This window comes from Hakea prostrata, chromosome 8, assembly GCF_041222555.1.
Source record: "Hakea prostrata isolate BN-2017 chromosome 8, UWA_Hpros_2, whole genome shotgun sequence".
NCBI lineage: Eukaryota > Viridiplantae > Streptophyta > Magnoliopsida > Proteales > Proteaceae > Hakea > Hakea prostrata.
The window spans coordinates 31367750-31391804 of NC_142607.1; the positions used below are offsets into that span (position 1 = coordinate 31367750).

Consider the following 24055-nt stretch of genomic DNA (forward strand, 5'->3'; position numbering starts at 1 on the left):
GATCATCAACTTCTTTGGGGGTAAAGGATCATCAATGCACCAGTCTCCAAATGTGGCTCAGATTTTGATGAGTCAAAAATGCCTCCAGAGAAGACAAGTCGGTTTGGTGGGAGTGATATCGTAGAAGAGGCATTGCTTCCTTATTTCCAGGTGGTTTTATATGTTTCTTTTTCATTGTACAGTCTACTAATTGTCCGCACCTACTACTAATCATTGGTATTATGACTAGTATTTGTTGTCTATATTTGGAGTTCCAATATCCATTCCACACATTAGTGTCATTATTTGACTTACAAACTTACGGCTACCTTGCATTGATCAGAATCCTTGTTTGATCAAGAAAAACATTAATGTCTATACTTACAGTTGAAGGCTAAAAGAACAACAACATTAAACCCCTCCACAACCCCACAAAAAGGTAAAACAACAAATACTTAAAGAAACCGACCAAATCAAGTTATTACAGAGCATTTTTCATCTTTAATCAACGACCAAATCAGGGTTTCGACCACATCATCGGGAATTTCCATGGTAAGGGTTTTATGAGTTGGTTATTACCTTTTTGAAAGAAGAATCGCAGAGACGAGACGAGACGAGACGAAACGAGACAATACGCAGAATCCGAAATCGATTTCTCTAAATCGCAGATGGAGCTTCTCCGCCGCTTCTTCTTCTTCTCCGGCTTCTTCTACTTCTCCGATGCTTCTTCTTCTTCTCCACCGCTTCTTCTTCTTCTCCGCCGCTTCTTCTTCCTCTTCGATCTCAACTAACGATGCTTCTTACGGAAGCTTCGTAGTAGCCTCGTTTCTTACGGAAGCTTCAGAGTAGCCAAAAACGAAACAATACACCCTAACTGAGTCTTCTTCTTCTTCTCTCCCGCGATTTCTCAGTAACTTCGTATCAGCCAACAACGAAAAACAGAAATGAAAATGAAATGGGCGGGTTGGTTTTTAGCTTCTTACGATTTTGAATCGGTTGTATATACGGTTACCGTACAACCGTATATACGTATAGGCTGGTAGTATGGAATACACCATTAATAACATATACTATACCCAAATAACCGCCTCGATGGACCGGTTGGTTTGCATCGGACCGAACCGAATAGATGGAACTCGTTCACACGGTAAACGTATATAGGTAAAGGGGTTTTTTCATTATTTAATGAGAAGGATCATCCGAGCCGTCCGATTAGATCGGACGGCTCGCTCCACCGTAGTGCGCATTAATTACGCACTACAGAAGCAAAATTGATCTACTTCTGCATTTGAATTCACGTTTTCTTCTAAATCTCCCCGTGTGGATCCCACAAGCTTGGGTTGCTTAAGTTGAATGTCTTCCTGGCACATTATTGCCAAGAGCAACTCCACCCCGTGGATGAGTTTTCCAAGTTGTCGGGCATATTAATGTCAACTACCGGAGTGGCATTCAAAGTAGCCGTAGTGTGCACGTCACTTACCATAGGAGGGCAGCGAGTTGCGTAAGTAGGGTGTTGCATAATGTTTCTAGCTAGCTGCCGACGTGGCAACGCCGGTTGAGGAGCATGGCTTCGTCTCTTCCTCTCGCGACGTCCACTTCCTCGTTGGACCGCCGGCTGCCATTTCTCAAGGTTGTCGGACCTCAACTTGACTGTTTGAGAGTTGGATATCACTTGGGTAGAGGCAGTTGGGACAGCTGAAGTAGTAATATTCTTGGGACACGATTGAGAAGAGTGACCGAAAACACAACAAGAAGAACACATCGCTAGTGCCCAATCGTATTCCACCTCTTGGGCATAAAGTTCTCCGTCATCATCTTCAATTTCAATGGAGGATGGTAACCCATCTTTTGCATTCACCATCACACGAGAATGAGCAAATGCCAACCGCTCCATCTTGGTCGTGCATCAATCTGCACAAATTGGAACTCCAAAAAGACTAGCAATTTTACTCGGAGCTTGAGGTTCCCAGTGGTGCAAATTCAAATCGTGGAAGTTTGATCCAAAGCGGAAGGGTGGATTCTTCAGATCGTCCGAGCGGAGTTTTCTTCGACCAAGGCCTCGCAGAATAGGGGTTTTCCCCGATAAACCATGGGCCTTCTTCTAGAATCGAAGCCCTAGAGCCGTCTCTTGAATGTCAAACAGAAAACTCCATTGTTTAGGCCAAACACTTCGACAAATCGAACATGTGACCATCTGTTTTGAATGTACTGTTGCATGACACTGAATGGGATTTTAGTGCCAAAGACGTATCCGACTAAGGCACTTTCCTGTCTCATAATGCCATTGGAGTAATCATCCTCATGGCATTTGACCCTCTTAACTCCGTCAACAACCATCGATGTGTATAGGATAATTTCATCATTCTAGTATTGCGTCTTCCAGCCACAAACAACCCTGCCCATGAAGGAGGTTGTTCAACCATGGGGTGTCTTTATGCGAAGGTCCTTGATCTGAAGACGGAACGGGTGGCAGGTGGGTTCCCGGAGGAACCCTTGACGCCGAGGCGTCAGACATAGCAGGAAGAAGCTTCCAATTCTTGCTTTTCCCTCGCAGCTTCTCTCTCCTCTGGATTCAACTTAAAATATTTTCTTCATCATAAACATTTTTAGTTCAACAAAACTACAACCGGGGTTGTATCGCAAGAGATTAAGAGTCCATTGATTGCAAAGACTATCCATGACAAGGAATGACCATTCATGCCGTCTCTCTCTCTCTCTCTCTCTCTCTCTCTCTCTCTCTCTCTCTCTCTCTCTCTCTCTCTCTCTCTCTCTCTCTCTCTCTCTCTCTCTCTCTCTCTCTCTCTCTCTCTCTCTCTCTCTCTCTCTCTCTCTCTCTCTCATTTCTTGATGATTCTTTGTTTGCAGTGATTGGGGTTTATATAAAGAGAAATGTGAAGCAATAGATGGCATCTGTGGTTGGTAGGGTGGGATGGGTTGTGTAGGTGTTCAAACTCCATATGTAACTGATAGAGCAATTAATGTGGACAATGATTGGGACTTCCGATCCTCTAACCATAATGAGAGAAATTTGTCTAACTAATCTTGAAATCAACTTATTGAGAGATTTACCAATGAAATATTGTTAGAGTTTTCTTCACTTTGGCGGCCATTATTCCATGATTTTGGCGGCCAGAGGGGTGTGCAGAGAGCATAAACCTCAAGCGAAAGTGCTACTGCTGCTGAACCTTCCATGCTAACACATTTTGTCTGCATTTCTACTGTGTTCTTCTTTCTTTCAAAAATAATTGATACTCTTGATTTTCAAAACTTACTAACAATGTCTAATCTACCTTTACAAAATAGCTTCTGTCTGTGGGTTTGTTTCTGTCTTGTTTTGTCTTCTGTTCCTTCTGCAGGTGTGATGGCTGGCTAGTGGATTCGCCTAGGGGTCATGGGGTTGGAGGGAAAATTCAACCTTGGTTGATTATGGAGTGTCAGTGATCTGCTGAGTATTTAAAGCTGGTGGTGCGTGGCCATCTTGTACACCAGAACTGCTACCTATCCTCGAGTCCGGATCACCGACCCCAACGGGGAGCACAAACGCTTCCTGACCACATATATCAGTGGGGCCCACGATAAAAAAACACTTTTTGGAAAAAAATAACAAAAAAAACTTTTTCAACACCCGTGGGCCCCACTGATATATGTGGTCAGGAAGCCATGGGGGAGCACTCTGTGCAGAGTGCTCCCCCGACGGGGAGAAGATCCGGATTCCCTATCCTCCATTTGGCCCAACCAATTATTCCATCACATTTACTTACCATTTATGGCAAAAACAATCGCAAACCATCCATCATATTCTCAATACCACAGCAATTCCCTTTCATCTCTATCAGCCGAAGCTCACTGTAAGTAGTTTTCACTGCCGGCCATCTTTTTCATCCCACCACTTACCCACTTCTGTTGGCCATAATATGACCGTTGGAGATCTTTGGAAAATATGACCGTTGGAGATCTTGGATAATATAACCGTTGCAAATAATTTCTTTCCTTATGTATAGCATGCTACATTTATTTTATTCTTTACTTGATTGTATTATATATACACATGAAGAGGTAATACAAAATCACTTCCACACAAAATCATCTTAACAGGAAACATTACTTTCAGCTTCAACTTTACAGCAACTCTCAACCGCAACACCCATACTGCAATCCCATCCTTCCCATCCCCTTCCCACCCTCTACCTCGTACATATTGGTGAAAATAAACCGACAGAGTGGGCATGTTTCCCCCAATCACCCCTCACTTCGGGCCTCACCAACTCAAGGACCCCATGTTGGAGGAAGCCATCGGTACTCTAGAAATTCTGATGCAAAAAGAGGCGTTGATGCAGACTCTTGGAAGGCAGCGGAACCTTCAGGAGGTCTTGCTCGCCACTCTTTGGTGCAACACCCTAAAGAACTGAATTCTAGCTTTGTTGTGTATGGATACGCGTTGGGATTCCCAAGAGAAGTAATTTCTGTTACAAGAAAGAAGCTCATGGACCTCTGGTCCCCTCTGAGAGCCAGCTCCATCGTGAGCACTGGAAGAGAGAATTTCAAGGCCACTTTTATCTCAGAGGAACACCGAAACCATGTTATGTCACTGTCACCATGGTGGGTTGGCAAATACATTCTACATTTGGCATTAGAACCAATCCCGGAATGTCGGAAAAATGTGGAGCTACCACCAATTGTAATTTGGATACAATTGAGAGGGATACGATCTGATTGCCTTACTTATGAAGGAATCTTACTTGCAGCTTCAAAGCTAGGGAGAGTGATGGAGGTTCAGTTGAACTCCAGAGAAATTGGTCTCCCTAGCAATTCAGCCAGAGTGAAGCTAGTGTTTGACATTAACAAAAGTGTCCAAACAAGGACTCTATTAGGACCTATAAGAATGAATGGGTGCCTATACAAGTGAAATATGAAGTGAATATCTTATGCCTTAAATGTGGAAAATTATCACATCAAATGAGGTACTGTAAGAGGTATGAAACTGAGGAGATGACTCCTCACATTGCTGTCCAACTAAAGTAGCTTGAAGGAGCCACAACAGAGCCACGGTCAGGTGGGCTGCCGAAAATTTTATCAATTGCTAGTATTCGTAGTAAGCTGTTTCCTTCAATGATGAATCAAGAAAAAATTAGCTTGGATGATGAAGAAGATTTAGGAATTCAAGTTGTACCTGACTGTCTCAATGTAAATGAGGTACTTTGTCAATCTCCGGGTGAAGCAACTTCAAAAAGTGAATCGAAACCAAGTCTAAAAGTAGGGAATGATACAACTCGGCTTGCTCAAGAAATCATTAAGGACTCGATCATAGAGGAACAACTCTGAAAACAAAGGAAGGTATGTACCTCAAAAAGACAACAGCACAAGATAATAGGAAGCAGAAAAATCACACCATAGAAAAAGGCAAACAAATTCTATGTGAAGAGGAAGGAGAGGAAGCAGGGCAAATTGATGAATTGCAGCTAATTCTGGAAAAACAAGAAAAAATTGAAGCAATGCTTAGCAACCATGTTTCGGCTCAACAGAAACTGAATAATGAAGATAGAGAGAGTGAATTCCAGGTATGCAACAACCTTCTTCTGAAGCTGATGGAGCGTGTTGACAAATTAGAAAAGAAATATCCAACACCAGCCATCATTGCTGAAGTCAATACAAAAGAAGGCTATGAAGATTCTGGATTTCTAAACACCAATGAGGAACCAAAAGCACAGGAAGGTGGCTTCTCTCAAGCCATGGGGGAGGCTGAAGGGACTAGCAGTGGTATGGGTACTTCTCTTGCACCTGCTGGTTGTGGGTACAATACACAAAAACGCAAAAGGCTGAATGAAATGACTCCTACTGAAAGTGCGGTTGCATCACTTAGCCTCAACTTTGACACCACTCTCAAACACTGCATTGAGCGACTAACTATTTTCTACTGGTTCAAGAGCGAGATGGACGCTCGCCACCAGTTTTTTGAACACCTCAATAATCTTAACAGCATGAACTTTCAAAAGCCCATGGGAGATGTCAACAACTACGAAAGCAACACCGACACTCAGCCATACACAAGCCAAACTGAGAATCTGAACCCCAGGTATTCCCATATACCACCTCTACACTGATTTCTTTGACCAGTGTCTTGTCTTCTTTATCTTACTAGTTGCTATTGTTTCTTAGTTGGTTTAAAAATAACTCTCCATTTTTCAAGTGCTGAAACTGATATTCTGCTTAACTTACCTAAGAGAATTGGTGCTTTGGTTATTGTTGTTGAAGAATGTGTTGTGATGTTTGCTGTTGGTTGATATTGTATCTCTTTTTTAAGGCAGTTATTTTTGCATTCATAGCTACTGTTGTGGTTAAATTTCACTACTTACTGTCCTTCTTTCTTGAGTTTCACATCTACCCTCTTCTTTTGGGGAAGGTTTCTTTAAGATTAGCGGGCTGGTTATATTTTTAACAGCATTTGGACCAAAGTAATTTCCTTTTCCTTACTCTGTCGTGAAAAAATGTCGATTTTGTCTTGGAATGTGAGGGGAATCAATGGGAATTTCACAGTACAGTGTTTATCAAAAACTCTAAAGAAACATACCCCCAGTCTTGTCTTCCAATGTGAAACAAAATGCACAGACCATGCTACTCTCTTCCTAAAAAGGAGCAAAGCCCTCAAACATTACGCTCCCATTGGATTCACTGAAAACCAAGGCATGAAAGGTATGAAAGGTGGCATCTGGACCCTGTAGAGGGTGGGAACTAGATGCACATTACTCAGGAAAGAGAACTCATACATGGCCTTTAATTGCTGGCACGAAGGGAAGGAATGGATTACAATATTCATTTATGGCCCCCACCAACTTATCCTTTGCGATTTTTTTTTTGGTCTCAACTCCACTCCTTTATCCAGACAGTGACTAAACCTTTCATCATAATAGGGGATTTCAATGAAGTAATGTCCTAGGAGGACAAAGTGGGAGGAGTCTTCAAACCATCACTTGCACTTCCTGTTCTTCAAAATCTAATTTGCAGCCTGGACCTACAAGAAATTTCTTCCCCTGGAGTGTCCTTTACTTGGTTAAATAAACAAAAACCACCAAACCTAGTCAAGGAAAAGTTGGATCGAACCTTGGCCTCTCCTTCTTGGTTAGCTCTCTTCCCCATTTCCAGTCTAATATAAATATCGGCAATGGGATCCGATCATAAACCTATAATCCTCAGCCTGGTAGGTTCCAAACTTCAAAGACGGAAACTCTTTCACTTTTAGAATGCCTGGATATGCCACCCTCATTTCCAGCAGGAAGTTGAACAAGCTTGGGTAAGTGAAGGTAACTCAACTTTTGACTGTAAGCTGGCTAATCTATCTAGATTCTTACTTCACTAGAATAAGTTTGTGTTTGGGAACATTGATAACATCTTTCATACCATCTCTGAGGAAATTGGGGTTATGGAGAACATACCCAACCCTAATTGGGATAGAATAAAGGCCAAGAATCAGTCCCTTGTATGGGCTCTCGAGGCCGAGGAGCTATTTTGGTTCCATAAGTCAAGAGGTAAGTATATTTCTGATGGTGATAGAAATACTAGGTTTTATCATCTCTCTTCTAAAATTTACCTCCACAAAAGGAAAATTGAGAATATTGAGATTGATGGTAGGCTTGTGAACACACCCTATGAGAATGCTTAGGCTTTTTCGACTTACATGCAAACTCTGTTCACATCCTCGAAACCTTTGGATCCTTCTTTCATCGAGTGTCTTTTCCCGAACATGGCTAGTAGGTTCCAACTGAATGGAATCTCGATAGCCCCCTCTATGGAAGAAATTAAAAGCTTTGTCTTTTCCTTTGATCCCTATAAAGCACCAGGAATAGATTGGTCAATGCCTTCTACTATAAAAAAACATTGGGATCTAATCTGTAAACACCTCTTTGACTTGTGCATCTCTTCTTTAATAACTCATCCCTACCCTTTGGAGCAAATCACACGCTCCTATGCTTCATCCCAAAAAAGGACCAAGCAAGATCGGTTACAGACTTTTGACCCATAAGTCTGTGCAATGTGAGCTACTACAAAATTGTGGCAAAAATTTTGGCCCGTAGGCTGAAACCCCTCCTGGACCATTTTATCTCACCATGTCAAGGGGCTTTTGTGGCAAATAGACAAATCATGGACAACATTTTTCTGGCCCATGAAATCTTTCACTTTATGAAAAGAACAAGGGGAAAGGCAAAATATGTGGCCCTTAAGCTTGATATGTCTAAAGTCTACGATAGAGTGGAATGAGATGTGTTGACTAAATTGTTTGCTTTCTTGGGCTTTGATGAGAAATGGTGTGAATTAATTCACACATTAATCTCAATTTCTACTTTCTCAATCAAGCACAATGGCAACCCTTTCGTCTGGTTTTCAGGAACAAGGGGATTAAGGCAAGGTTGCCCTCTTAGTCCTTACTTTTTCTTGTTCATAATGGAAATTTTGTTTAGACTATTGAATGAGTATATAGCTCTCAATCTCTTTAAGGGTATTAAGGTTGCAAGAAGAGCTCCTGAAATATCCCACCTCTTCTTTGCCGACGATACCTTCCTATTTTGTTGGGCAACAAAAGAGGATGCTTTGGCTTTAAAAGTGGTGTTAGAACTGTTCTCTGATGTGAAAGGCCAAGAAATCAACTTTGAAAAAAGTGGGGCCTTCTTCAGTAGAAATGTACCCTCGGCTAATAAGAATGCGATTCTATCAACTTTGGGAATCAACGAGATGGAGAGAGACTCTATTTATCTGGATACCAAGTGATATGGAGAAATTATGATCAAACCGGGTTCATACCTGGTTCGACCCTCGACCCGGTCGAGGCAGAGGGAACCGACTCGCTCCCGAGCGAACCGGATCTAGAAGATGGCTTGCTGAAGAAGAAAACTGATTCAGCTACAAGCACGCCCTAATCCTACTTATGGATTAGGGTAATTACCCTAATGATGGCAGACTCGAATTGACGGCTGCGGCTAATCATTATTGAAGGGATAATCATCCCATAACCTAAAGAGTTATCTCAGGAGTCCTCTACTAGTCCAAACTAGTAGAAGTCTGTTGCTCAACGGATCTATCTGTTAAGATCCAACGACTACCTGAAGAAGGCTCAAGTGCATCCAACGAAGGAGATTCGAAGGTACACTCTATATAAACCTCACTAGCATACGAGGTGAGGGGGGATCGAAAAAACACACAATCTGAGACTCAGGTTCAGATACATACTGATAGACTTAAACTATCAGCGGCTTACGATCTAGATCACCTTTCCCAGTTCTTCATTCCTTAGTTCTGTGCTTCTAGCAGAGCCGTTTGTGATTAAGTTCATTAACTGACTTAGCCTTCGAAGGTGGACTCCCGACCCCCGCGGTCGGGCCACATCTGACGCTTTCGTTTTGTAGGTCATCACGAGGAGATCTAAGGGCTGAGCAGATTTTGGACGCATCACCAAGCTACTTCAAGGCCAATCAAAAACAAAGGAGCTAAAGTTTATAATTAACAAAATGCAGGGGAAAAAAAAAAGTCCCACTGGAAAGCATCAATACTATCTTTTGTAGGGTGAGGAGTCTTGTTGTAGTCCGTTCTCCAACCGCAATCATCGTACCAAATGCAATGCTTCAAATTCCCAAGAATGCTATGTAAAAAAATCGATTCTCTCTACCAAAAATTTTGGCTAGGGAGTCCGACGAAGGAAAGACAGCTTACACTTATCTCTTGGGACAGATGTTGCCAACCAAAAGAAAATGGAGGATTGGGGTTCAAGAAGGTGGAGGAGATCAATACAGCCCTGTTACTCAAGCAATGATGGAGAATGCTGAAACATCCCGAGTCACTATGGGTAAAAATACTGAAGGCAAGATATTCCCAAACACAACACCTTATGATCTAAAGGTTAAAAAAAAAAAAAAAAAAGGGATCATGGACATGGAACAACATCTGTAGAATCCTACCAAAACTAGAAAATATGGTATGGAGAAGGATTGGAAATGGAAGGAGCACTTCGTTGTGATTTGATCCATGGATTAAAAAACCAAAAGATCAATTAAATCTACAAATTGACACCGAGATGTGGGGAAGAAACACAACAATGGCTCAAGCGACATTCAATCAATCTTCTCAACAGGGAGTCATCTTAACTCAAAATTATTTGATTTCACTCCTTTCCAACATAAACCTCATTAATGAATGTGATGCATAGATGTCTCTTATTTCAAGTAATGGGGACTTTACTATCAAACTGTAGGGAAAATCCTCCCACAAATAAGTTTAACATCACACTCCAATATTCTTAGCACATGGTGGAAATTTTTCTGGAAATTACCTATACACCCTAAATTTAAGATTTTTTTGGCGTATATTAAATGCAGGATTACCAGTTAAGGCAACACTCGCCCAATGGGTATCTATATCTCCAGAATGCGAATTTTGTGGGAATTGTGTGGAAACTCCATGGCATGTCTTTCTTTCATGCAAATGGACGAAAAGGATTTGGGCGGCAGGTCCTTTGGGACTTAGAACGGAAAGACTTTCCCATACATCCATATGTGATCTTTGCAATTCTTTTGCCCTAGGCTCTGGCCTGGACAAATCATCAAAAAGATGGATGATGTCTGTATTCATTATCACTTGCTATTTTGTTTGGAAAGAGCGGAATAGCAAGCTGTTTGAAAAAACAAACCCCAACCCAATGAGAGTTTTAAAAAAAATCTCAATTTGGATCGATGATCTATATCTTAAACCACATGACACGACTGAAGGTCCAAATCAATTGACACATGTAGAGGTATCTAGACTGGATACTTGTTTTTGTAAAAGTTTTATTAACTTAAATCTGTGTTCAACTTTGTTGTGTGCATGGGTACATAATCCAGAACTAGATAGCTTCGGATGAAGTGTGGGATTAATAAGGGAAAGCCAGTTAAAATATTTAAGTACAGGAGGACTAGGGAAGGGAAACATCAGTGAAGCAGTACTCTTGGTTGGATTAAAGGATGGAATAGCCCAAGCACAAATTAACAACATTTAAATATATGACACATGGTGTAATGAAAAGGAAGTGCTAGAGTTACTTCAACCACCAAATCACAAGAAGTGGCCAATAATAACTCATGTCCCAATTTGATTGATATTGTTAGTATCACTAAGGATACTAACCTTTAAGTTTTTTGGGGAGAACACATTCCACCATTGGTTTAACCACCTAGCTTTCATGTCCTATATAGATTATAATAAGATACTAAATGTAATAGATTCCACAACTCTATGTACTTGCTATTCTGAGTAATACTAAGCTCTTATTTACTACCAAAAGAAAAAAAACCAATGAAATATTGTTGTAATTGTTGATACGGAATCTCGCTCGTCCTTCCCTGTCACGAACCTGCAAGATACGAGCTCGACCTTGGGGGGTCGAGGTACGTCTCCGACGAACAAGTCAGTACCAATAATAATATTTCAACTACTCAATGGAGAACTCAAGTAATTGATCACTCAAAATATGAATACCTGCCTCATAGTGTTTTACCTGAGGTGTTTATATAGAGTATAGTGATGGAGTTATATTTGGAATATGACTCTAATGAGAGTTGCCATAGGAGAGTAACTCTTTGGGAGAGTTCTTTAACCTAACTGGAACTCCTCTGTGGTTGTTGGTCGGTAGGACTCTACCCTTGTGAGGTTTCTTATCCTGTTAGGTGGATGCTGTTTATCACTCTGGTCCGTCCTACCATGAACCGCCTGGTCAAAATCTACTAAGTATCGAACCTGGTCGGATCGTGCAACTGCTGGTTCAAACCGGGAGATATAGAAAGACCATTTTAGTCATTAACATAAGCCCCCCAGTCCCTTGTGGTCGAGAACTTTGTGCTCGGTTCAAGGGAGTATTTTTTCAATTTAAAGGATGCATGGTCGAACCGATCAACACACTCTTTATCGAAATTTATAACGTCCCACTCATGAGTAACCGTCATTTTTGCGCGGAAGCCGAAGCACGTTCTTCAAAAAGTGTGCATGTTTTGACACGTGTCATTGCTGTCGCGTCATATTAAATGCTCGCAAGATGATGAAGAGACTGTTGATCTCCTACCGTCCACGTGATGCTCTTGTCGCTCGTTGGATGGGGATATTTGGATGGTTTAATCCTCATCGTTCTTTTAAGGGATTCAGAAGGCCTTTGGATTGGAATCTTTTTCCAATATATAAAGGTGATTGTCGTCTCCTTCCTCATTTCTTCCTCTGTGTTTTGCAAATTTTCCCTCTTGCAAGTTTTTTGAAAAACGAAGTCTTCCTCTTGCGATTGTTTGAAAAAACGAAGTCTGTTTGTCCCCCTGTGGAAGAGTTTACAACTTTCATTTCTTCTTCTTTTCTTCAGGAAAGCTTCAAACGAGTAAGTCTTCTGCATCTCTTTTTTCTTTTTTCTTTTCTGTTGATAGTAGTTGTAATGGATAGGCTATTTTGCCTATGTAAATTGAACAATTGTCAATGGTATTTTCCTCTTTTTGTACCAAGTATACTTGTTCGGTATGATACCATTCTTGGCATATTTTCCTCCTTTATAAAGTTTACTTGGTCATGGGAATACCCTTGTTCGGTATATATGTGTTTGTTCTTGTCATGCACTTGTATCATTCCAAGCCATGCTATTCGGTATAGTAAGGTTTGTTCGGTCATGGACTAAATAGGTGTTCGTCAACAATTGTTCGTCCATAACCCCTACCTCCCAGGCATGATAACTTGGTATGTCTTTTGAAGTATTCGTGCCTAAGGAATGTTAGGTCTTTATTGCCTATTGAGTGTAGGTCTTTTTCTGCCTAAGTAATATCTTAGGTCTTTTGTGCCTTAAGATTCGTAGGGCCTTCCTAGGAATCTTAGGTCTTTTTTGCCTAGGTTTTTTTTTCTGCCTGATATTTTCAGGTCTTTTCTCTGCCTGAGATTTTCAGGTCTTTTCTCCGCTCGAGATTTTCGGGTCTTTTCCCGCTCGAGATTTTCGGGTCTTTTCCCGCCCGAGATTGGTTTTTTCCACTCGAGATTTTCGTGTCTTTTCCCCCCGCCCGAGATTTTCGGGTCTTTTCTCGCTCGAGATTTTCGGGTCTTTTTTCGCTCGAGATTTTCGGGATTTGTCATGTTCACAACTTTCTCGGATGCTATTCTTATTGATAGTATTTCCCGAGATTGTTTGAATTCCATGATCGGGGGATTCCTGGCTGTTCGTTTCGGATCTTGTAAATGATATGCTCCGGGGCGACTTGTCGTATAACTATGTATGGTCCTTCCCAATTTGGGGATAACTTCCCTTGATTGGTTGGATCTGAGCAGCCTGTTCGGCGAAGCACCCGTTCACGGCAAGTATTGTTCATTTCGAACCTTGGCATTATAATATGTCGCTATCCTTCATTGATATTCTTCAAGTCGGAATTGGGCTTTGTCCCTTACTTCGTCAATCAGATCCAGATTGGTTCGCATTCTTTCGATGTTTGCCTCTTCTTCGAATTCTATTTCTCGAAGTGATCCAATTTGGATTTCTACTGGGACTCTAGCCTCTGCTCCATATGCTAGTCGGAATAGGGATTCTCCGATGGTCGTTCTGGGAGTTGTTCGGTATGACCACAGTACACTAGGTAGTTCATCTACCCATATCCCTTTGAGCTAGTCGAGCCTCTTCTTGAGCCTGTTGAGCATGGTTCTATTAGTAACCTTGACCTGGCCGTTACTTTGGGGGTAAGCTACTGAAGAAAATCTATGCTCGATCCCTTGTTCTTTGCAGAATGTTGAGAATGCTGCATTCTCGAATTGCTTTCCATGGTCAGTTACTAATATTTTTGGAACTCCATATCTGTACGATACATTATGTTTGACAAAACGCTTCATCTGCTCGGTACTGATAGTTGCAAGGGGTTCAGCTTCTACCCACTTTGTAAAGCAGTCTACTGCCACTACTAAGTATTCTCTTCCTCCCGATGCTTTAGGTAACTTCCCTACCAGGTCTACTCCCCACCTTGCAAAAGGTATTGGGGATAGAGTTGATGTTAAAGGAACTGCAGGGGTATGGGAAATCTTTGCGTGTGCCTGGCACTTGTCACACTTCTTAACGAAGTCTTTGGCATCTTCTTCTAAGGTCGGCCAATAGAATCCTTAGCGTATAATGTATTAGAGAGTGTTCGGGATCCTACGTGAGATCCCCAGGTCCCTTCGTGAACTTCTCTTAAAACATTTGTAGCTTCTAATGGTCCCAAGCATTTTAGAAGTGGTCAGGTGAAGGATCTTTTGTATAATAGTCCGTCCCTGATCGTGAACCTGGCTGCTCTTTGCCTTATTGCCCAAGCAATTTTTTGGTCTTCTGGGAGTTGATCGTTGTCAAGATAATGTATGATCGGCTCCATCCACCCCAGCTCGGTTGAAATTTGCATGTGGTCGACCTTGTTTATGCTAGGGCTATCAAGCACTTCAAGGTAGATCACTGGTGCTTGGACATCTATTCCTTCCGTAGCCAAGCAAGATAATGAATCAGCCTGGTCGTTTTCAACCCTTGGTACTTGAGTTATTTCTAGCTCTTTAAAGTACTGTTTGTAATTGTTGACCAGGTTCAGGTATTTCTCCATTGTTCTTTCTTTGGCTCCATAAACTCCCTTCACCTGATTTACAATCAGCTGTGAATCACTTTTGATTTCTAGATGTTGAATGCTTAGAGCTTTGGCCATCCTGAGTCCTGCTAACATGGCTTCATATTCAGCCTCATTGTTGGATGCTTTAAACTTGAAGCGAAGGGCATATTTTATTTCAAATCCCCCAGGACTTTTCATTAATAGGCCTACTCCACTTCCTTGTGAGTTGCTCGATCCGTCCACGAATAGAGTCCATCTTTTGATCGATTCTACCCCTTGCTCGTCCTCCTCTTGACTTGTTTCTTGTTTTTCAACAATGAAGTCTGCCAGGGATTGAGCTTTGATGCTTGGCCGGGGTTTGATTTCTATTTGATGTTCGCTCAACTCCATTGCCCATGTCACCATCCTTCCGGCCAGGTCTGGTCGGTGAAGGATCTTTTTGAGTGGTAAATTCGTCATCACTGTAATGGGATGAGATTGGAAATATGGACGGAGTTTTCTGGCCGCTATAACTAGTGCCAGGGCTTGTTTGTCCACTTCTGGGTAGCGAGTCTCGGCATCATTCAGGACATGACTGACATAGTAGACAGGTTGTTGTATGTTACCCTCTTCTTGCACGAGAACTACACTAACAGCCACCGACGAAGCGGCTAAATATAGTTGTAGCTCCTTCTTTCTAGTCGGCATAACGAGCAGGGGTGGTCGGGATAATTTGTCTTTTAGGTCTTCAAATGCTCCCTGGCATTCATCATTCCAGATGTTTCCTTTCTGACTTGCTACCTGCTTTAAAATTTTGAAGAATGGCAGGCATTTCTGGCAGGCATTTCTCCCCTGATCTAGAAATAAATATATTCAGTGCTGCCACCCGACCAGTTAGGCATTGGACTTCTCTGATGGTTTTGGGTGCTTTCATATCCAAAATTGCCCTGATTTTCTCAGGATTGGCTTCGATTCCTTTTTGGGATACCATGAACCCGAGGAATTTACCCGAAGATACCCCGAAAGCACACTTTTCAGGATTGAGCTTCATCTTGTATTTTCGGAGTACTTTGAATACTTCTGCCAGGTTAGTTAGATGATTTTCTTTTGAGATGCTTTTCACCAGCATGTCGTCCACATATACTTCCATATTTCGACCAATTTGATGTTTGAAGATTTTATTTACCGCTTTTTGGTATGTTGCTCCCGCATTTTTTAGACCGAAAGGCATTACTTTATAGTAATAGCTGTCCCTATTAGTCATGAATGCCGTATGCTTTTCGTCCTTAGGATGCATAAGGATCTGATTGTATCCTGAATATGCATCCATGAAACTGAGCATTTCGTGTCCTGCTGTTGCATCTATAAGAAGATCGATTCTTGGTAGCGGATAGTGATCCTTTGAGCAGGCTTTGTTGAGATCTGTGTAATCAGTGCACATCCGCCATTTCCCGTTTGCTTTTTTGACCATTACCACATTAGCTAGCCATTGCGGGTGGTCTGTGCGTTTTATAAAGCCAGATTGTTTTAGCTTTTGCACTTCGATTCGAATGGCTTCATGTTTTTCAATGGCGAAGTTTCTTCTTTTCCGAACAACCGGAATTGCCTGTGGATCAATACAGAGTTTATGCTCAGCCACCTCCCTGTCGATCCCTGGTATGTCTTCAGCCGACCAAGCGAAAACATCAGAATTCTTTTTTTAGAAACTCAGCGAGCTTTGATTTGAAATCTGCTTCTTGCTCGGAACCGATCATGGTACCTTGCTCCTTCTGGTCGGGATTGAAGTGGATTCTTTCTAGCTTTTCCACTGGTTCAGCTCTTTGCAAGGTTTCTTCATCACGGTCGTCCCTGACTTCAATGGTCATGGTCGAGTTCGTCCTTTTCTTTTTCCGCATGTAGTCGTTGTAACTTTGCCGGCTACTTTTCTGGTCGGCTACACATTCTCCAATTCCCTCAGTGGTCGGGAATTTCAACTTCATGTGTAGCGAGGAGACCACTGCTTCAAGTGTGCAGAGGGTTGGTCGTCCTATGATTGCATTGTATGCTGATAAATCTCGTACGACCAAAAAATTAGTCTGTACGATTCTATCTCGTGGGTGCTCTCCAATCCGTAGCTCTAATTGGATCATTCCTTCTGCTCGGGTTGATGATCCCGTGAAACCATAAAGCTGGGTTTCGCATGGGACGAGCATATTTTCTTTTAGCTTCATCTTTTTGAACGCGTCTAAAGATAATATGTCCGCTGACGATCCAGTATCCACTAGGACTCTATGGATTTCAGTTCCTTCCAAGAGAATTTTCACTACCAAGGCATCATCATGAGGGATTGTGATATCCTGTAGATCCTCGGAAGAGAAAATTATTGGCTCAGTAGATATATTTTTATGGGTTTCAGTATTCCCAATATATCGTACTTTTCTTTTTGCTTGTCGATTTGATTCTTCTGTCGGACCACCAAATACAGTATAGACTGGAGATCTTTTTCTTTGTTTTTCATCCGCCTCAGGTCGGCGTTTGGCCGGACTTCTTCTTTCTTCCCTGTGGCTCGACCTTTCTCTCTTCGGGACAGGGTTGTCCTGTGGTCGGCCATCTTCTTTAGGTTGGATATACTTCTTTAAGTGTCCTCGAGAAATTAAGTTTTCTATCTCCGTCTTTAGATTTTTGCAATCGTCCGTCCAATGGCCGTGATCTTTGTGATATTCACAATACTTTCGTTTATCACGTTTTCCTGGCGGTGCTCGGATTTTATCCGGCCACTTCATATGTCCTTGATTTTTGATTTGCATCAAGATTTCGGATATTCTTGTATTCAGTGGTGGAAGATTACTAATCTCTTGCTTTTTTGGGGATTCTGCTCGAGCTTTCTTGGTTGAGCTTATCCCTAACATCTTGGTCGGTTGAGCCCTTTCTCGACTGCTTCTTCTTTCGGTCCTTGGTTCTCTATTTCGAGATTCTATGGTTTCCGAAATTTCTGCTTGTTTATGACATCTTTCATTCAGTTCTACATATGTTTTTGGCATATCTTGGAGTAGTCGCTCTAGCAATCCTTCATGAGTAATTCCTTGGTATAACGCATGAAAGGCAATTTTCTCGTCCATGCTTTCAATTTGCATGGTAAGATTATTGAATCTTTGAAGGAAACTTCGGATAGATTCCGTTCTACCTTGTTTTATAGCAAACAAAGTGTCTTCTCTTTTCTTCAATCCAACTCCTCCCTGGAAGCGCAGCACAAACACTCGCCCTAGTTGGTCGAAACTCATAATCGAACCGCTTGGCAACGCCAAGAACCAGTCCAACGTGGAACCGGTTAAAGAGGCTGCAAAACTTTGGCACATGGCGGCCTCATTATGCTTATAGATTGACATGGTCGACCTGTAGCGAGTGATGTGATGTTTTGGACATTGTGATCCATCGAACAATATGAAAGTTGGGCATTTGAAGCTTTTCGGTATTTCGGCCTCAGAGATAGCTTGGATGAAAGGATCCTCTTTTAGAAAAGCATATAGCTCATCTTTCTTTGGATTGTTTAACTTGTTTACCTTCTCGTCTAACTCTTTGATTTGTTTGCTCAAACGCTCTTCCCTCTTGCTCGGTCCGGACTCAACTCTTTTGTTTTTTGGTTCTTTGAGAGGATTGTTGCTGCTTCCTCGATCATTATCTTCGTTGATCAGAGGATCTTTATTTGGAATTTCTTTCTCAGATGCCAGGGACTTCTCGCCTACCTTCTCTTTTAACTTTTGTCCGTTTTCTAAAGATGGTCGAGGAGTTTGATCGGGAATGACTAGGTGGTTATTCTTGCTTCCCTCAAATACTTTTTGAGTATTTTTAGGGTCTGCATTCGGGGCAATTATATGACCCAAGGCCATCCTGACTAGTTCATTCAAGGAGGATATTTCCTCTCGAAGCTTTGTATGTTCCTTCTGGAGTGTCTCAACTTGATTTGCTAATGCTCCTTGATTCGGGTGTTCGGGGTTTTTCTCCCCTTGATCGGGATTTTTCTCCACCTGGCCGGGATTAATCTCTACCTGATCGGGAATTACCGATTTTTCAGGTTGAGGGTTTCCCTTTGAAGCATCATCAACCTCCTTTTGGTTTACGACCTTCGCCTTTGATCGCACCATGACTTTTTGATGCAGTTCCATGCGTTGGAAGTCATGCATGACCACCACTTGTTCATTGTGGGAACCACGTTTTGAAATTGAAAAATACATCTGTAATTTCTCAACAAAGTGTCTCTTCCCTTAATCTCCATAAAACCCAATAAATAATCACCGGAGCCATGTGATTTGATTTTTGGGACAGAATTGATGGAGCATAAATAATAGCAATTTCATTATTTAAATGATGAACAATACCAGCAGTGTAACTATGCATGTAGCAAAGAAAAAAGATAATGAAAGCATACATGTACCATGACATTTGTCAACAAAATTGGATTCTTAGCATACTTATGGTCTTTTTAGAGTCATGCCAAAAGCACAGTGGCCATTTTTGTAAATCTATTGAGGAACCATAAAATCTCATAAAATGAACTCGATCATGGTGCTGTAGTTGCTGAACCAGACTAATCTATCACCTCATCAATGTAAGGTAAAATATCTTAAATCAATGGATTTTCATCCAATGAAGCTAAAACACTTTTCAATGAAAGAAAGTGCATACTTTATGTAAGACCCAATTCAGTTTTCAATCAGATCCATAGGATATCATCTCCCGGAAAGAAAGAGAAATAACTGAAGTCAATTATATATGTTATGAAGAGAAGTACCTACATCACCTCCATGGTTGATGTTTGATCGTTGATGAGATGGGAGAGAACTGTAATGTCGAAGTTTCCTTCAAGCATGCTGTTAAAAATCCTGGTCCACAGCTATCATGTTGAGCTTCAACGAGTCCATTGCAGTGATGAAATTCTGCACACACTCAGCCACGCTTGCCGCGGATCGTTGACGAATAAGCAGCAGCTGCTACTGCCAGGTGTTCAACGGTGGCAGGGACATACATCTCCCGCTCGCTCGTTTCTTTGGTAGCCATTGCATTTGAATGCTAGGACTTTAAATTTGAATGTCTAGGTTTTGCTTCGGCAGAGGTGGCGGAGCATGATCACAGGTGGAATGCGTGGAAGGCTAGCTTGAAGCATAATTACTTCAATAATTGCTGGGCCATCATCTCATCTTTGCTGTTGTGCTCTTGTTGCTTATCCTCCCTGGTTGATGCTTGATTGTTGATCAATCATACTCTTCTGAAGACAGGAATTTTTGTTTAATTAATTATTCGTATCGTACAAAAGTCACGAAATCCTTGACCAGTAAAACGATATGCATGAGATCAACGGTAATCCATCTCTAAGTCTTCAGTTTTTCAAGTAGTCACCGATTTCAATAGAGCAGTAGTAGATTGACACCAGGCTCTAGCGTTATAAGTGCATATCTATCTTGCCAATAACAACAAAATCTCTGCCCAGATGATTCCGAAGCAACAGCGATGGAAATCAAGAAGACCATACTCCTTTAGGATTAAATCAGAGGAAAAACGCTACCGCATCCTGGAGAGCAGCAATCGCTGAAGTATTACTTCCGGTGAGGCCTCTCTTTCCTTACATCTAAAGGGTATTTTGTATTTTCACAAATCAAAGCATGTGGTTCTCTTCTCTGCAATGTGATTTTACGAACAACAAAGCACCCAATGGTTCTGAATATACGAGTTAGTTTACCAATTTTAAAAAAGGTAAAGTGTGAATCATACTTCAAAAAAGGAAAAAATCTGATCGCATCTGTTTTTCAGAAAACTGAGGGAGTTCCCATCTAATTGATTTTGCAATCTTACGGTTGGGAGCAACGGAAACACTTATGGTTGGATTACTCAAAAGTAATTTGAAGACAATATTACCTTAAAAGGGAATTTGATCACCTCATTATTATTCAAGAGGCTTGATTTAGCATTCGTGATATGATCTGCACGGTGGCTTTTTGATCAAGGTTCCCACAGACGGCGCCAATTGTTGATACGGAATCTCGCTCGTCCTTCCCTGTAACGAACCTGCAAGATACGAGCTCGACCTTGGGGGGTCGAGGTACGTCTCCGACGAACAAGTCAGTACCAATAATAATATTTCAACTACTCAATGGAGAACTCAAGTAATTGATCACTCAAAATATGAATACCTGCCTCATAGTGTTTTACCTGAGGTGTTTACATAGAGTATAGTGATGGAGTTATATTTGGAATATGACTCTAATGAGAGTTGCCATAGGAGAGTAACTCTTTGGGAGAGTTCTTTAACCTAACTGGAACTCCTCTGTGGTTGTTGGTCGGTAGGACTCTACCCTTGTGAGGTTTCTTATCCTGTTAGGTGGATGCTGTTTATCACTCTGGTCGGTCCTACCATGAACCGCCTGGTCGAAATCTACTAAGTATCGAACCTGGTCGGATCGTGCAACTGCTGGTTCAAACCGGGAGATATAGAATGACCATTTTAGTCATTAACAGTAATGTTACTTTCTTTTAAGTTCATTGTCCTGCTTTTTTTTTTTTTTTTTTTTTTTTTTTTTTTTTTTTTTTTTTTTTTTCAGTTATTACGATGAAATTAAGCGATGACTTAGCATCTATTGTATTTTGAAAGTTACCACACACTTCCGCTACCTTCAAACCTATATCAACTTCAAGAAGAATAAAGAGACAAAGAAAAAGAGAAAGTGGGGAGGGGTTTAACAGCAAGCATGATTGATTCTTGGTATTGAATTCCTTGACCGTCTTCCCAATTGAAAAAGAATCTGAAGATAAAACGCTGCAGGGGCGCGCTGCTTTACATCCAGCCACGCCACAGTGGGTGATGGCAGCGCTAGCAGAGGCGGTTGCAGCAGGTTCTTTGAAGAGTTCTTCATCCTCAGTTGGGTGACAGAGGCGGTGAGCGGTAGGTTTATTTCATCCGATTTGCAGTTCTTCTTTGGTGCTAATTTTCCAACTATGGGTAGCTCCTAGTGTCTGTAACTAAGACTAGAGAAATGGTTTGTCTGGGTATTGTTTGTCGTCGAAATCTCAAAGTGGCAATCAATGGATTGAACCATCTCCACTTGCTTAGGAAAAACCCTAACTATGCAACGCATAACTGTTATTGCGGAAAATTTGAACTTTCAGCACATAGGGAGTATTCCAGTTGGATTACCTCATTTTCTATCCAAAATCGTATCTTTTGCAGAAACTTTTGTTCAGGAAAGAGCATTTATGATTCCAGTGAGTGGACAGAAGACCTGGTTTATTTGGATGAATCGGGAGAGGTGATTTTCTCTGGGAAGGGAATCCGTTCGGTGGAGCCTGGGATGGATGGTCATGTCATGATTGGTGGACTGAAAAAACCGCTATTGAATGTTTCAGCTGTTGCCAAAATTGTGGAGATTGTAAAGAGATGGAAATGGGGGCCTGAAATGGAGGCCCAGTTGGATAGGCTCCATTTTGTTCCGAACATGGGTCATTTGAATCAAGCTTTGAAGGTGATTGGAGAGCCGGAAACCTCGATGAACTTATTCCGATGGGCTAGGAGACAATCTTGGTACTGCCCGAGTGATGAGAGCTATCTTCTTCTGTTTGATCGACTGAATCAGATTAGAGATTTTGAAGGAATTCAGCATTTGTTTGATGAGATGATTAAAGAATGTGGGGGCAAGGGAATTTCATCATTCATGGCATATAACCAGGTGATTCAGCATCTTGCTAGGGCAGAGAAATTGGAGGTTTCCTTCTGTTGTTTCAAGAAACTTCAAGATTCGGGATGTAAAATTAATACCCAGACTTACAACGCGCTTATAACATTGTTTCTGAACAAGGGTTTGCCTTATAAGGCATTTGAGATATGTGAGGCTATGGAAGTAGCTGGTTGCTCATTGGATGGGTCAACTTATGAAATGATGATACCAAGCTTGGCAAAATCTGGACGTCTGGATACTGCTTTCAAGCTTTTCGAAGAGATGAAAGGAAAGGGATTTCGACCCAACTATACCATATTTGCATCCCTAGTTGATTCAATGGGAAAAGCAGGGAGGTTGGACACGTCAATGAAAGTGTACATGGAAATGCAGGCTTTTGGCATTAGGCCATCAGCAACAATGTATGTGTCTCTGATCGAGTCATTTGTTAAGGCTGGGAAGCTAGATGCAGGCCTGAGGACATGGGATGAGATGAAGAAAGCTGGGTTTAGGCCCAATTATGGGCTTTACACAATGATTGTTGAGTCTCATGCAAAATCTGGGAAGCTTGATATCGCAATGTCAGTTTTCTCAGATATGGATAAAGCAGGGTTTCTACCAACAGCGTCTACCTATTCTTGTCTGTTAGAAATGCATGCTGCATCGGGGCAAGTAGACTCAGTCATGACACTGTATAACTCTATGACCAATGCAGGTTTGAGGCCTGGCCTAAGCACCTATACTTCCCTTTTAACAGTCCTAGCAAATAAGAAGCTTGTGGATGTGGCTGCCAAGATTCTACTTGAGATGAAAGCCATGGGGTTTTCTGTTGATGTGAGTGCCAGTGATGTTCTGATGATCTACATTAAGGATGGTTCTGTTGATCTCGCTCTGAGATGGCTGCGTTTCATGGGTGCATCTGGTATTCGAACTAACAATTTTATCATCAGGCAGCTCTTTGAAACATGCATGAAAAATGGTTTGTATGAATCAGCTAAACCTCTCCTTGAGACTTATGTAAATTCTGCTGCTAAGGTTGATCTCATATTGTATACATCAATCTTGGCTCATCTGGTAAGATGCCAAGATGAACAGAATGAGAGGCACTTGATGTCAATCTTGAGTGCCACAGAACATAAGGCACACTCTTTCATGTGTGGGCTCTTTACAGGCCCAGAACAGAGAAAACAACCAGTTTTATCATTTGTGAGGGAATTTTTCCAGGGCATTGATTATGAGCTGGAAGAGGGTGCTGCCAGGTACTTCGTAAATGTTCTTCTTAACTATCTTGTGCTCATGGGACAAATAAACAGAGCTCGGTGTGTCTGGAAGGTTGCCTATGAGAATAAGCTCTTTCCCAAGGCGATAGTCTTTGATCAACATATTGCCTGGTCGCTGGATGTGAGAAACTTATCAGTGGGGGCTGCTCTCATTGCTATTGTGCACACTCTTCATAGGTTCAGGAAGCGAATGTTGTATTATGGTGTTGTCCCCCGAAGAATTAAATTAGTTACAGGGCCCACCCTGAAGATTGTGATAGCACAGCTTCTAGATTCAGTACAATCACCATTTGAGGTCAGTAAGGTTGTATTGAGATGCCCAGGGGATTCTGTCTTAGAGTGGTTTAAGAAGCCAATTGTTCAACAATTTCTTCTGAATGAAACTCCTTCTAGGGCTGATATTCTTATGCACAAGCTTAACACTCTCTTTCCAAGTTCAGCACCAGAAATTAGGTCACTATCTCCACCTAAATCATTAGTCATGGGAAAAGCCATGTAACAGTTAGCAGTAGTCAAGAAGCTGTTCTTTTATTTTTATGTA

At 41.6% G+C, this 24055-nt stretch overlaps 1 protein-coding gene across 2 annotated transcripts; it reads left to right on the forward strand.

Moving 5' to 3' along the window:
• Positions 1-21241: 21241 nt before the first annotated feature.
• On the forward strand, positions 21242-24055 carry LOC149007553 (pentatricopeptide repeat-containing protein At1g79490, mitochondrial-like). Of its 2 annotated transcripts, XM_089167357.1 has the most exons (2): positions 21242-21465; positions 21751-24055. In XM_089167357.1, the coding sequence occupies exon 2, from the start codon at positions 21872-21874 to the stop codon at positions 24011-24013; it is 2142 nt and encodes a 713-aa protein (XP_089023483.1). In that variant the 5' UTR covers positions 21242-21465; positions 21751-21871; the 3' UTR covers positions 24014-24055. The 2 variants fall into 2 exon arrangements, with proteins under 2 accessions (XP_089023483.1, XP_089023482.1); XM_089167356.1 differs by lacking the exon at positions 21242-21465 and having other exon boundaries at positions 21472-24055.

What these genes read in the sequence shown, in the direction of transcription:
- LOC149007553 (XM_089167356.1), top strand. Translation starts at nt 21,557, where the DNA reads ATGGTTTGTCTGGGTATTGTTTGTCGTCGAAATCTCAAAGTGGCAATC.